This window comes from Microcaecilia unicolor, chromosome 5 (assembly GCF_901765095.1).
Source record: "Microcaecilia unicolor chromosome 5, aMicUni1.1, whole genome shotgun sequence".
Taxonomy (NCBI): domain Eukaryota; kingdom Metazoa; phylum Chordata; class Amphibia; order Gymnophiona; family Siphonopidae; genus Microcaecilia; species Microcaecilia unicolor.
Genome location: NC_044035.1, coordinates 58,840,467 through 58,856,479, shown reverse-complemented (window position 1 = coordinate 58,856,479; position 16,013 = coordinate 58,840,467). Strand labels below are relative to the sequence as shown.

At 42.8% G+C, this 16,013-nt stretch overlaps 1 protein-coding gene across 1 annotated transcript in view; it reads right to left on the bottom strand.

Moving 5' to 3' along the window:
- The window catches only part of EDRF1 (erythroid differentiation regulatory factor 1), a 204,243-nt gene that overhangs the window by 43,932 nt on the left and 144,298 nt on the right, over nucleotides 1-16,013 (bottom strand). Inside the window, exons 18-19 of the mRNA XM_030202947.1 lie at nucleotides 7,453-7,679; nucleotides 1,827-1,985 (exon numbers count right to left, since the gene is read on the bottom strand). Of these exons, the coding sequence (XP_030058807.1) occupies nucleotides 1,827-1,985; nucleotides 7,453-7,679 (386 nt within the window). The remainder of the gene's footprint in view (nucleotides 1-1,826; nucleotides 1,986-7,452; nucleotides 7,680-16,013) is intronic.

The following is a 16,013-nucleotide window of genomic DNA, read 5'->3' as shown; positions in this document are numbered from 1 at the left end:
TCCCACGAACGCTGATCTTCGGTATCGGACAAGACTTCCCACAGAGCAGTCTGAAACTGAGTCTGCCTCGATGCTGAGGAACGTCCTCGATGGCGGTGCTGAGAAGTCGACGCCCACCTGGACTGTGGTGAAGCTTCCTCCACCGACGTCGAAGGGGAGTCGACCTGGGTGGCAGCCTACGCCGATGCCACAGGCGGCACCAAGGCTGGGGACCTCAACACAGGCGAAGGACCAGATGCTGCTGCAGCAGACGGTACAGAAGGCGCAAGCACCCCCGACATCGAAGCAGACTGGGGCAGCAATTCTTCCAGAAGCTCATGGAAGCAGGGCCCTGATGCACTAGTCGAGAGCCGCCGTCGGAAAAGCCTGCAGGGTCGGTAAAGGAGCCAGTGGCAGAATCTGTCGAGGCTCGGGAGCAGGTACCGGGCTGCCAGAAGACCGACGCATCGGCACCTCCTGTATCAAAAGGGGAGCGATCCTCTCGGCACGATGCTTCCCTCGACACCCCGGAGCTCCCGGCACCGTGTGTCGAAGGAGAACGATGATGGTGCTTCTTCGCCTTCGCTCAATGCCCATCATTGAGACTCCTCGGTACTGATGAGGTAGATGTGGAATCCTCGCGTCTCCTCAGGGCCGGGTCCAACGAAGACCGGTCCCGGGGGGCTTGCATAACAGGAGGCCTCGAGGCAGGTGGAGACCCACTCGATGCCTCACTGCTCCCAGCGCGAGTTGGTCTTTCAGCAGCCATTACCTCCGCTCCCGATGTCGACGCCGCTGACCTCGGTACCGGTGTCGATGTCAAAGGACCAGACCGAGCCCCAAAAAGCTTCTCTCGTTGGGCTTCCCGAGACACTTGGGTCTGTTTCTCTCGTTGGGCTCCTCGAGACGCTTGGGTCTGTTTCTTCATAAGAAGACACAGACTACAAGCGGCTGGGGCTATGGTCTGGCACAACGCACTGGATACACCAGGCATGGGTATCGGTACCTGAGATGGTCCAGTTGCACTGAGTACAACATCTGAAACCGCTGGGTGTCTTCGATGACATGGAAGACGCGAAATTAAAAGACGCGATTGTGCCTGATAAAAGAAAAAAGGCAGAAAAAGAAGGGAATAACCCGAATGTGCGGCCTGAAAACGGCCGCGTCGAAAAAGAAAGAAAACTTTAAAAAGGGGCTAACCTAAACAAAACTACGGGACCATGTTTTTTGTTTTAAAGACGATGAAAATAAAATAAAGAAAAATTAGAAGAAAAATACGAAACTCGAAGGCTCTTCCTGGGCCTGAGTGGAGCACAGAAAAAACTACGGCACCTCAACGCGGAGAAAGAAAAACTGACGAAACATGCTCACGTGACGGGCAGGAAATCAGTCCGCGCACGCGCGCCAGAAGACTCTGGCAAAACTTTGTTTTTATTTTGCTTGCAAAATGCCGATTCCTGGGCTGGACATAGACCCACCTGTGAGAACAAGCAGCCTGCTTGTCATCGGAGAAAAGACATGACCTCTCTGCTTTGCAGGAAAACAAGAGACTGACTGGTTCAGTGCCGCAACAGAAGGAGGGAAGGTGAACGCGAATGTGCAGTTGCTCTTTTCTAAAAGCTTCTGGAAATGGAACCCCGAGGAGCTTCTCTGCATTGTGGCCCCATCAGTGGGGATATTCATCTTGCTTCTCCTTGGAGAAGCATACTGCACCTGTATTATGTCAGCCTCTAAATGAGCTCAGGCAAATACCTATTTTGCTATAACACAAGTCCAAGTACACCCAAGCAAAAGAGGATAATAGAGGCATTCAAATATCTAAATGGTACCAAGATGTTTTCTCTTACCTGCTCTTGAGCTTTTCTAGACAAAGGAGCATAATCCTGCTGTAATGTTGCCATTGTAAAATAGGAAGTGGATAACTCCCAGTTCACAGAATCCCAAACAGCCGGATGTGTCTCTCTTCCACCAAGTGATCGAAGAGCCTTCAAGTAATAATCAACAGCCTAAGAAATACAACAGACAGATTATAAAAACAGTTTTATTTTCTTGCACTGTTACATACTTGAGATCAACACTGAAAGCATGCAGAGCTGTCTGTCCACAATGCAATATCTGCCAAGATACATTGTCATTTGCTGCCATAGACCTCTCCGATTGCATTACAGAAATGTTTTTTTTCTTTTCTTACGGAGAACATTTAGTAAAAACTGGTATTTCTCTTTGGGCTTATGGTTATCATTAGTAAGACTATTAACACATGCAAAAATGGCAGAGGAAGCCTGGAAGGCACTTGCATAGACAGATATCCAATTTGAGAGGCTCATGACTAAGGAACCAGCTAAGCCTTAATGAAATGGCAACGTGTTCCTGCCAGAAGTAAAAACTTGAAAAGACATTCAGTAAGCCCCAATCAGTGCCAAATATTGGTCTCTCAGACCTAAAGCCTGTAACCAATAAGAATTTGGGAGCTTTAAGGATTTCTCTCATCAACATAATTTCAGTTTGCTTAGAATTAGCTATAAATGTTTATGGCTTTGAAACACTTAGTATATTTCATGCTGCCATAGGATTAAATTGTGGGATCTCTGTGCCTCATTTGCTACCTCGTTAGTGAGGCATCCCAAACCATTCCCGTTAAGGTGGACCATCTGGAAGGCCAAGCTCCCCTCATTGTTTATGTTTGTATATCACCTGCCAGACAGATGAATACAGTACCTGATTTGTCCAGGACAGTTACCTGTGAACCACTGGGGTAGATCCGATACAGGGCTTGATAGCAAGTTTGGACCGGAGGATGAGAAGAAAAGATGACCTAGTGGCATACGCATCTCTTAGGAGAGGGACTGACTTGTCAATAACACCTATGAACTCTTTCTCTCTCTACAAAGTGTAATATAAGAAAGAATTCAGGAGCTGATTAACAGCTTCTACCAGACTGAAAATCTAGCTGCCCATGCAGGGCAAGTACTTGTCAGACTATACCCGATACTAACCAGGGGGGGTTTGTTGTGTATAGCAAGAGGCCTAAAGAGGAATTATCAGCCATCGGACTTTGAAGCTGAAGACCTCTAAGGGTGAGAGAATGGGATTTCTTCTACAGTTCTGCTTTTGTAATCTCTTCTCAGTAAAATATTGTAGTTATGTAACTGAATATATATACACCTACATATCTATTTTGTGTAACCCTCAGTATATTTTTGTAATTATTCTTAAACAGCTGAGAAAGGTACCAGAAACCCTTGGACTTCCATAGTGATTCTAGATGCTGTATACATATAGAGTCAAAGTTGTGTTATATGGGTGTATTCTGACAGAGCTTATTTCAGCCTTGACAGCATTATGGAATTTGTGTAGTGAACAAACTGATGCTTTGAGGATATAGGAAGATATTGTATAATGATATCTGCCATCAAAGGAAGTAAATATAGGGGATATGGTTGTAGCATAGAAACCAAAAAAAAGACAGCCATATTATAGATTGAGATCATCTGAAGGCTGTATGATAGTGCCTACAATTTAGTCCATCTAGTTCCTTAATAAGCTTCAATTTATTTAGTGCCATGAGGGAGGTTTGTTTTTCCAAATGAATTTATTGAGTAAACAGTCTACCTTTTTACAAAAAGAGCAGTTGGGAAAGGTAATGGGTTCATGCTAAAAATGTAATTTAGCTGGCCTTCAGGTCCTTGTTATAGGATACGTTGTTTTTTTTTGTGCAAGTTTTAGAGTTTACACAAATCCCAAAGCAGCAATGGGAGCTTATAGGAACTGATATGAGACATTCAGCCTGCAATGGGGCATGACTCTGGGTTGTCCACTCTTGCCATTATTACACTTGCTATATTTTATTTACCATCTTTTTGAAGGAGTTCACTCAAGGCGATGTACAGTAAGAATAGATCAAACATGAGCAACAGGCAATTAAAGAAGAAAAATATTCAAAAGCAATACAAAACATGGCATGGTATACTACATACAATGTCAACACAATACGTAATAGAACATTATAATTGATAGTGAATGGTAAAGCAAAGATGTAACATATAGATATGCCTTGTAGCGCTATAGAAATGCTAAATAGCAGTAGTAGAAACTAGGAAGAGTTAGTGATTGATTTAAAGAAAGTTGCACATGAGGTCAGAGCAATGGTTAAATATCTCAGCTAGGGTGGGAGTGGATAAACATGTCCTGCTGCAGTATGTGCAACCCGAGTCACGCCTTGTGTATGTGTGAGTGAGACTAACAAGTTAGTTAGATAGTTCTGAACGCTCCGGAGGTCTATCGGACTCAAATCGAGAAAGGGAATAAACTGTGTGGCCATGGGGAACAAAAAAAGATTAAATACTTGGACGTTTGCAGATGCTAAATTGATGGCATTTACTATACCAATGCAGAGCAGAGGAGAAGGGAGAGTAGGCGCTTTCCAATCAGTGAAGGAGATGTATGAATGATAAAGGTCTTTATTGGATAACATCGAATGTGACTCGACACAGCTGCTGTGTTTCGGCGCCAAAGCACCTGCCTCAGGAGTCTTATGATGTCATGTTAGATAGTAATGTTGAAAACAAGAAAAAAATACAAGGCTGTATTTTACACGATGGGACTATAGCCCACAATCAGAAGAAAACAACTTTCACGGACTGTCAAAGCAGTCTCTGTGAAGCATCGAGTCACCTTTCATGTTATCCATTAAAGACTTATCATCCATACGCCTCCTTCACTGATTGGAAAGAGCCTACTCTCCCTACGCCTTCTCTGCTCTACATTGAACTGTTTTTCGTAGGGATCAAGTGCACCTCCACCCCCGTGTGGCTTTTCTCACATTTACTACACCAAAACAGTCCCTCAGTATATTTTAGACTTTGGGTACCTGTAGCAGGACTTGCATTAAGCTTCAAGTTTAAGTTTCAAGTTTATTTCTGACTTGATATACCGCCCATCAACAGTGCCATCTGAGCGGTTTACAATCAATCTTAAAATGAGAAAAGAATTTCATTATAAAAAAGGATAGTTATAAAAATAATGCAGTAGTTTCACAAAGGCCCTCTGCCATCCAACAACAGTCAAGCTTTGAAATAGGCACCAAATTACACAGTTTGAGAGTCCTGAAATAAAATGTTTTTAAACTAAGTTTAATTTACAAGAGAACCTTCTTCGCGAATAAACAATGCAAGATTAATCCATAAATGAGCCACAACAAAAAAAATTGTGAAGCATATACGTCTCAAACTTGACAAACTGAAATAATAACAAGAAAGTCTCATTGTGAAGATCGAAGCACTCGGGATGGAGCACAAGACACTAAATACTGGTGAACAAATATGTCAAATTCAGAGGACCTACTGTTACAGGAATGTGTTAAGAGAATGTACAAAAGAGAGCATTGGGATCCTGACTTCCTCTGGACTTGGGTATCTTGGTCTATTAAATACATGGCGGGGGGGGGGGGGGGGGGGGGGGGGGTCTGAACATCTGCCAAGCTAGAAAACCTGTACAACCAGACTCTGGAACCTCTTATACTACAAAAATGAGCATGCGGCAAACATTCAGCATGTCCCCCCTCTCTCTCCTAGGGCATCTCTGATTTACCAAATGATAGTTGTATCCAAGTGAATATATATACTGCAGATAATCCTGCTGGGACTCACTTGGAGGCAGAAGGTTTCAGTAGATAAGACTGTTAGATTTCTGAAGCAGGGCAAGAAAGCAGCGATCCCACAAACTTTTGCTTCATCTGCTAGAGGGGAATGAGGTTACCCAATTTGAAAAGGTACAGCGTAGCATGTGGTGTGCAGAATGAAGGACTGGCTCAAAGAAAACACATTATGTATCACCACTTTAGAGAAAAACATCTGTGAGCCTCTATACCCCAGTTTTATAGAGCAGACCAGATCCATCTTCCTTCCTGCTCAGATTAGCTACATTAGCTACAATATATTGGTAAACTTTGCTAAGTGGGTGTGGTGAAACCTTAACCAGAAGCTGTGGCAAAACAGGGGATTTTTATGCTTGTGATCAGTAATGTTGCCTTATGACACTTTCTCTCCCTTTCATGGTATTTTCCCTGTTTGAACAGCAGGTGGGGCCTGTCCTCTGCAATATAGTTGTTTTCCTTTTAGCTTACCTTCCCAAAGAAAAGAGGAAAACCTCAGAGGGGAAGAGTAACCTGCAATGCCATGATTGGGCACACAATGCACAAAGTGGTTCAGTGCAGAAATTAACTCACAAAGCATGAGCACACAGTATATTAAAATGAATGGTAATGGAGTCAATAGGTATTCCTCTGCAATGCACATTAGTAAACAGGAGATTTTAACACATGCGCAATGTGAGAAATTGACTGCCAATTCTGAGGCAGCACAGGTGGTTTAGTTAAGGTGATTTAATGGCAGTTTTTGGGATTTACTGTCTGGTTTTTTTTCTGCGATGATAGCAAGTACCTGTTTGTGTATCCATAGAAATCAGATGTACCAGCACAGATCTGCAATGAAATCATAGCTCTGCATATTAGTGTTGCAAAAATTTTGTGAAAGAAATTTTTTTAAAGCTAATTTATGTGTAGAACATTCCAGTTCATACAGAGATGTGCGCTGGCACTTTTGTTTTCTTTAGATATACGTACAGTGAAGCTGCCCTTAACACAAGATCTTTGTGTGCATGTGTCCAGCAGGCTTTTTCTGATTAGCACGCAGCTTCTGTGCACTTTGAACTTGCATCTCATTTGCTTACTGATTTGCTGATTTCCACCCAGGAATGCCACGCCTGCTGCACGGACATATCTCCATCTACAATTCCAAAATTGTAAGGGTGTCAAGTACAAAAGGATTTTCACCTCTTCCTTCCGCTACTGGTGCCCTAAATCCTGAAACGCTCTCCTGCAGCACCTTAAAGCACAAATGGACCACGGCCTTTTCAAGAAGCTGCTGAAAACCCACTTCTTTACCATAAGCTACGCCCCTAATTACTCCGCGAATTGATAACCCCCTCCTGCTCCCCACCCTGCTCAGCTTTCTGTTGCTAGTTATTTTTTCCCACCGTCTATCCTCTGTCTCCTCTGCACTGTATTTCTGCTTGGTTGTATATTTGCCTAAATTTTGTAAGCCACATTGTGCCTGCATGAGTGGGAAAATGTGGGATATAAATGAATAAATAAATTAATTAATCTTGTGGTAGAAGCTTAGTGCTCTGCCACTGGTGTGCAGCTCTACAACATGGCTTTCTGCATTGACCTCTAGAAACATATACAAAGCCACCTCTGAGGTGGACAGATTAGCTGCATGTTTCTGGAAACTGAAATGCATGAGATCTCAAAAGATGTGCCAAACAACAAGGTTCTGTTATGCAGCAAGAAATACAGTGATCAGGGAACGCTTGAATTTTTATCCCAGAATTTCTTCAGGCTCAATTTGACCACCAGCCTACAAATCTTTCCACAGGCTTATCTGAAAAAAAACAAACAATCTGGTATGTTACCTTATTATAATACAAAGATTCTTCTGGTGTAAATTCGCCTCTTCTAAAATCATCTCCAACAGCACAATGGGACTGGGCACAAATTCGCATCAATCGTCCCGTGTTGCACAAAAGAAGGGCAGAGTTCGTGGAATCATCAATTGCATCAAAGTTTTGAATGCCTTTTTCAAAGCAAGAGAAGCTTTTTTTCCATAGTTCTTGTTCCATACTGGATACACCTTTAGTAGCTAAATTTAAAGGAGAATGTTTTCAATAAAGTTTAAAAATTTAAAAAAATAAAAGTTCAAACATTCTCTGTTGATTGTTCCCAAACACCTTATTTTATGTAGCAATATCTGATTACACACGTCACCAAAAAATATTTGAGGTGAGTTACAATTCATAACCAAATTAGCCCTCCAATCAGTACCTTCCTTCCTTAAAACTAGTAAAATATTAGATACATCCACCAATATATTAAATCATATAAAAATTAAATCACAGTATAATCTCTAAGCAGCATTTCTTATAAGCTATAAAGGAAAGCTAAAATAAAATACAATTATATGGTTATGTATCAAAAAGATCTCTCTAATGAGTGGAAACAATTGTCTAAATTCAGATAGTTGCTAACAGTACATTCAAAAAAACAAACAAACAACCAAAGGGAACACCAGAACATTGATCTGTTATTGCAGCTAAAATTTAGCTCTTAGCTAAGTGGTAACAACTAGTAGTTACAGCTCAGAGCATTTTTAGCAGTTGATAGTATTGCTGCAACAAAAGCTCGGTATTCTAAAGATCCCTTATATAAAATTTTCAATGTACCACTATATCGGATATGGGCAACCTTTCTATGCAGAGGACCACGTGAATGTCAGTATTATCCTGCCAGGCTGCAACATTACGTAATGTCAGAACCAGAAACTCGCTGAGTTCCATAGATCATTTGTGATAAATTTTTACTTATTCATTTAACTGAAAAGGATGAAAACAAAATGCTAGACTGGCTAGTCTGAAAATATTTCAGAAATATAGTATTTAAAAATCGCTAATACTCTGGTTAATGTTTTCTGTGTATACTTCCCATGGTCTCATGTGCCACATAAAATTCAATGGTGGGCTGTATTTGGAATGGATTTAGTATTTGTATTTAAAATCATATACAAGACAATGATCATATGTGACTATTAACAGTAACTTGGGGACAACTACATAAATCAGATGTTTCTTTTCCAAAATCCTTGGCTTTTATTTTTTAAAGAAAATGGAGATCAGGTGATGCAGTGAGCATGACCAGACATCCTCCAGATGACTTTCTTCACATATTAGCAGGTTCCTACTTTAGAGTCAATGTAAATAATACAGTGCTGTTATGTATGCGGTGATAACTGCTCACAAATTATTTACCTTGTATTGTGATGTACGATTCTTATGTAGATAGCGTTTACTTCTGATTAGCATTAGTCAAAATGTTTTGAGCATATTGGGAATTTTCTGTTTGCTACTTTTTGTAGCTGGTGGAGTAAGGTACCTCATAGTGTTTAGCATGTTCTCTCCAACTCCATATGATATGAGGTGGAGAGTTGGTTTAAAAAAAGGTCTGGACAAATTCCGGGAGGAAAAGTCCATAGTCTACTATAAGACAGACATGGGAAGCAACTGCATCTGTTCACGCTTTCCAAAAATACTAGGACTAGGCAGTGCCGTAGCGAGGGAGGCTGACACCCGGGGCGGGTCGCCGCTGCGCACCCCCCCCCCCCCTGGGTGCAGCACGGCGCACCCGCCCCCTTGGCGCACCCCCCCTCCCTGGAGCGCATTCTTACTAGCATAGGAAAGTGGGGAGCGGGCGGGAGGGCCGATCCGCCCTGACTGCACGTAGCTATTTTCTCCGATTCGTTTTAAATTTACTACATTGTAGCTTCATTGCTTGCCCCCTAGTCCCAGTGGCGTAGGAAGGGGGGCGGTTCGCCCCAGGTGCACATCGCTGGGGGGGGGGGGGGGGGGTCGGCTCCGCTGGTTCCCTGCTCTCTCTGCCCCGGAACAGGTTACTTCCTGCAGAACAGATTACTTCCTGTTCCGGGGCAGAGAGAGCAGGGAACCAGCGGAGCCGACACCCCCCCCCCCCCCAACCAGCGATGTGCACCTGGGGCGAACCGCCCCCCTTCCTACGCCACTGGGACTAGGGGGCAAGCAATGAAGCTACAATGTAGTAAATTTAAAACGAATCGGAGAAAATATTTCTTCACTCAATGTGTAATTAAACTCTGGAATTCGTTGCCAGAGAATGTAGTAAAGGCAGTTAGTTTAGCGGAGTTTAAAAAAGGTTTGGACAGCTTCCTAAAGGAAAAGTCCATAGACTGTTATTAAATGGACTTGGGGAAAATCCACTATTTCTGGGATAAGCAGTATAAAATGTTTTGTACATTTTTGGGATCTTGCCGGGTATCTGTGAACTGGATTGGCCACTGTTGGAAACAGGATGCTGGGCTCGATGGACCTTTGGTCTTTCCCAGTATGGCAATACTTATGTAGTTATGTAACTGCTTGCCCTGGGATTTGTAGTATGGCGTGTTGCCATGATTTGGGTTTCTGCCAGGTACTTGTGGCCTGGCTTGCCCACTGTTTGGAAAAAAGGATACTGGGCTAGATGGACCATTGGTCTGACCCAGTATGACTACTCTTATGTTCTTATGAGCTGGCAGAGGCCCCATGGGGTGACTGTTGGAATAGGATTGGGGATGGGGGAAGAAGGGTGTTGCATGGGAATACCCAGGGTTGAAATCGGTGTTTCTTTAATGCCTCATTGAATATGTGATGTGTGTTCTGGGTACAATATTTTCTCTGTCTTGCTGTGGATGAAGAAGATAATTCACGATATATATAGGCTCAGCAGTGATTGGAGTTTCTGGGCAGAGGCTGGGCACGCAGGTAATGCCTCTGTATTAGATTAAAAAAAAAAAGTGGAATATATGCTAAGGTCTCATATACCTGATGTAACATTTAGACCATTATCATGGAATGTGGAGGGCATAACCTTGCCAATTAAACTGGAAAAACAATTTTAAGTGCCCTTCAACACCACAAATCTCATGTAGCCTGGTTGCAGGAAACTAGATTATCCGATCTGGAGCACCAGAAGCTCAAATCGATGAGGGTGGGTGAGGTATATTATATGCCTCTTCAGGCCACCAGAGGAGGAATGGCCATACTGAGGAAGGCACTACAATATAAAGCAGAACTTCTCCTTAAAGATTTGGAGGTCAAATATTTAATGCTGAGTGAGCAGGTGCAGGGTAGAGAACTACATTTGCTAGTAGTGTATGGTACTGTTAGTTAATCAGCCTTTTATAGGCAACTAATAAAGCTAGTTACTAGTTATGGCTCCAGTACACTCTCTCTTCTTGGTACTGTCCCTTCCTAATCTGTTTCTTCCTCTGAAACCACTCTACACTGCATAAACACATTGCCCACCCTCTGCTTTCATCATCTCACCATCTCTTTTGTCCTCTTCCTTCTTCTCAGCTCTTAACCTTAAACATTTCCTTCCTTCCATTCATCTATCTCCTTTCTATCTGAATACATCTCGCCTTCGTCGCTGTCGTCATACCTCTCCTACTCTTCTCTGTACTCTCTTGCTTCTCCACATCAGCTCATCCTATCTGTGCAGGTCACACCGTGATGTCTCCAATCTAATATCTGTTCCTCTCCTCCCCCCTTCTTGACTGCCTTTCTCGTGTGCTCTGTGGAATGCCCGCTCTATCTGTAACAAACCTTTCTACATCCATGACCTCTTTATCTCTCATTCTCTCCATCTGCTTGCCCTAACTGAAACTTGGCTTTGCCCTGAAGACTCTGCTTCAGTCACGGACCTATGCCATGGAGGTTATCTTTTCTCCCATATTCCTCGCCCAGTTGGCCGCGGAGGTGGTATTGGGCTACTACTTTCACCCTCCTGTAGATTTCAGCCTCTTCTTCCACCTCAGTCTCACTGCTTTTCTTCCTTCGAAGTGCACTCCATCTGTCTATTCGCTCCTCTGCCTCTCCGAGTAGCAGTCATTTATCGACCCCCTGATAAGTCCCTTTCTTCCTTTCTGATTTTGATACCTGGCTTTCCTTCTTTCTTGAACCTTCATCTCCTTCCCTCATTCTTGGGGATTTTAACATTCATGCTAATGATCCCTCCGACTCTTATGCTTCTCAGTTTCTCGCTTTAACATCCTCCTTCAATCTTCAACGGTGTTCCAATACCCCCACTCACCAGAGTGGCCACTGTCATGATCTTATCCTCTTCTCAAACTACTCTCTCCAGTTTCTGTGCCTTAGCTCTTCCCCTCTCTGACCATCATCTGATAACTTTCACACTTAAACACCCTCCTCCCCAGTCCTGTCCAATCTTAACCAATACATTTAGAAATCTTCAGGCTATTGACCCTCCTGTCTTCCAGTGTTTCAAATCTCTTCTCTACCACTATGTTATCCAAGTCTGTCAATGAGGCTGTCTCTTCCTATAATACTATTCTCTCCTCTGCTCTGGATACTCTTGCTCCTCCCATTCCCCATCCTGTAATGCTTACCAAACCCCAGCCTTGGCTGACCTCTAGAATCCACTACCTACATTCCTGTGCCAGCTCTGCCGAACGCCTTTGGCTGAAATCCCATGCCCATGCTGATTTCATACATTTCAAATTCTTGCTGACCTCCTTCCAGTCTGCTCTTTTACTTGCCAAACAGGATTACTACATCCAGTTGACAAATTCTCTTGGCTAAAACCCTCGACATCTCTTTGCCACACTGAACTCTCTCCTCAAAGTGCCTTCACCTCCAACTCCCTCTTCACTTTCTCCCCAGACTGGCTGAGTACTTTCATAAGGTTCACAAGATTAAATTTGAATTCTCAACCAGGTCACCTCCACCTCTCCTTCCCTTAGTCCATTCCCTCAACCCTCCAACCCCTGCCTCCTTTTCTGAAATCACTGAAAAGGAAACTACACATCTTCTCTCCTCCTCGAAACTAACTACCTGTTCCTCCAATCCTATTCCCACCCATCTACTTAACACTATCTCTCCTACTGTCAACCCTTTTATCTGTCATATCCTCAATCTTTCACTTTCCACTGTGACTGTTCCTGATGCCTTCAAACATGCTGTAGTCACACCACTCCTTAAAAAACCTTCTTTGGACCCTACCTGTCCTTCGAACTATCGCCCCATCTCCCTCCTCCCTTTCCTATCCAAGATACTTGAACGTGCTTGTTCACTGCCGTTGCCTTTCTTTCTTCTCAAGCTATTCTTGATCCACTTCAATCTGGCTTTTGCCCCTTCATTTAACTGAAACAGTGTTTGCTAAAGTCTCCAATGACCTGTTCTTGGCCAGATCCAAAGGTCTCTATTCTATTCTCATCCTTCTCGATCCATCTGCTGCTTTTTGTTAATTTTATTAGAATCTGCCATCTCTGTTGCGCAGTGGACCCATGGCCCTTTTACAACCCTGGACAGAATTGTCTACCCCCTCTAGGTACTTAATTACCCCAACCTCATATCTGCACATGACAGTGTTAGCAGTCAAGTCAGTATAAACCTATGTAATTAGAAAGGAACCCAGTATTTAGTAGGTAAAGAAATATAGTTTATTGACATTGATATCTTACCAAGGATAGTACAAGCAGTTCAGGCATTCACATGGTAGTACAGCACTTCACGACAGATGACATGTGCCTTCAAAGGTTGCTGGCTTCTTCTCGGTCTCTTTCCAAAAAACTGCTTAGGTAGCAGACCTTTTATACTTTTTTGATCCCATAGATCCCTATGAGGATTTCACTTTCACACCTGCACTTTCGTCATAATTGGCACATATATCCAATTATGCCCAAGTTCTAACTTTTCTTATCTTTCATCTAATTAAGACAGAGTTTCAACCTTAGCAAGTTTGCTTATCTGTTATCCAATCATGACCAAGTCTCAGTTTTCTTATCTCTTATCCAATAATGACCAAGTTTCAGCTCTCCTATCTCCAAACTTCGCTTACCCTTAAATTGAACTTTTCTTCACCTGGCCCAATTAGTTTCATAGTTTCTCAGTATGCCTATGTCCAGCTATACACAACCCTTGCCAACTTTGTAACTCTGCCAAGGTTAAGCAGGCTGTCACATTTCTTCAGTGAAGTATCAGGACTGAGAGATGCTATGATTTTAGAGGCCTAGTTTACTTTAGAAAGCCTGAACCTGTTTTTCACCGCATTCAATTTGTGACAATTATTTACATCTCCCCTCTTGCCGGGCCCCCAAGGGGGGGCCGGCACACATGACTGAGTGGGTGTGGCCATCTGTTCCAGAGGGCTCTTAGAGTCCTGTGGAGAGGAAATGTATATCTTTGAGAAGGCATGGGTGCTCTGTCATGATGAGGGACTTAGGCAATAGCAGGAGTCAGTATGTGGATACATAATTATATGCTGGATGAAATACAGCGTTGTGATTCCCCTTTTATCATAACCACCCCAAGGGACCTAACTATCCTAGAACTACCCCTCTAGGACGGAGCGAAACTTGGAAATATGAGAATTCAACTAAGTCTATGTGTCATACAATGGAATCAACAAATCTGAGTACATATGATTGCAATCAACTAATATATACCATTTCTACAGAACCAATCACTAGTCAAACTTCGATTAAGTAAATATTGCTTAAATTGGTATTAATAAAGCAGCTATGTTTCATCCTAACATTAATAAAAAAGGTTAATATTGGTTATAAAAATCTACTGTTATGAATAACTACTGCAAACTCATAAGCATTATGAGTGTTGCAATGACTTAATTCCAATAGGCCTTGAATATATAGGAAGGCCTTGCTAGCTTCTAATGTCTTGGAAAATATATAAAGGCTTCTTCTGTTCCAGCAATAAGCTCATCAGTCATAAAGCATTCATAAAGGACATAATGACCTGCAGGTTCTTTCTTGCTTATAGCAGGAGTAACTACGCGTACCACTAATTCCCTAATACATGGGATGACACAGCATCCTACAACTACGAAAATAGCAATACAAACAACAATAGCAATTGCAGCTGAAACAAAGAGATTCTTCCATTTTCCAAAGGTTTTATCCAGCCATCCTATCCAAGAGGTGTCAATACCAGAGTTGCGAGCCACTTCCTCTGAAAGTGAGTAGAGGCCTTTCAGAGCTCTGGAAATTGACCCGTCTGGGAGCAGTGTTATTGGGGATAAAAGTACAGCATTGAGTACCTAGCTTGACACACACTCCACCCATTATATTAAGAATCATGCGATTCTCCATTGTCATTCTACTGGTGGCATCTAATTGGGCTGCTATTCCTTGAATAGCATCTCTGCTGTAATTAACAAATCTTTGCTGATTGTAATAGATGTAATTAATCCAATCTACATTTTTGTTAATTGTAGCCCAAGGAAAGAAAAATGACTCAAAACCTGAAGCAATTTGATTGCGGGCCTTGAATTCATCTGGTACCCCTCTAGAAACTCCAATTGAGTCTTTATAGACATGATCATCAAATGAACCTGGTACAGAGGCCTCTCTTTTCATTCGGCGTAAGGAGGGTGAATGGGGTGAACCTAGGGAGGCAATTGCTAGTGGAATTACCAATTTAACAAGAGCACAAGTTCCCTTCCAACTTCGGTGCAGGGTGTGATAAAGAGTATTGGTTCCACAATACCACCATACATCAGTGCGGGCTTGAGAAAAGGCAGTAAAATTTATCTGTTCAATACTGTAATGGGTAGTTTTGCAGGAATGCAAGTTACCTACAAACCTCGAGTTTAGGGTTGGATACCTGGCCAGACAAGTCTGGAACATTGTAGTGGGATCAGGTCTTATGAAGGTGGGGGGGATTCTCTGTCGTAGGGGCAATTCAGGATAACTCTCTGATAGGGCTTGACAGGACTGATTAATAGGCTCTAACACCTGGAGTAACTGTAACATGCACAGGAAACCTTCTGGATGGTTGGAAAGGTCAAAGGGAACTGCTAAGGGCTCTGCATGGGTGCAGAAGTAGCAGTTGGAGACATTCAAACTAGCTGTGGTGAAGTGGACCCATTCCCCAAATCCAGTTTCCAGAATGATCCAATCTTTGGCATTCTCAATTCTGCGAACCTGATATGGAATCTTTACTGCAGCTAATAAAATTAACATTTTTACACTGTTGATCACAGTCTACTCCTTGATACGCTGTCCTCACTTGGATTTCAGGGCTCTGTTCTTTCCTGGTTTTCTTCTTATCTCTCCCAGCATACTTTTAGTGTATACTCTGGTGGATCCTCCTCCACTTCTATCCCACTGTTAGTTGTTGTACCTCAGGGATCTGTCCTGGGACCTCTTCTTTTCTCCATCTATACTTCTTCCCTTAGTACTCATCTCATCCCATGGTTTTCAGTACCATCTTTACGCTGATGACTCCCAGATCTACCTCTCTACACCAGAAATCTCAGCAGGAATCCAGGCCAAAGAATCAGTCTGCCTGTCTGACATTGCCGCCTGGATGTCTCACCGCCATCTGAAACTAAACATGACCAAGACTGAGCTTCTTATCTTTCCACCTAAACC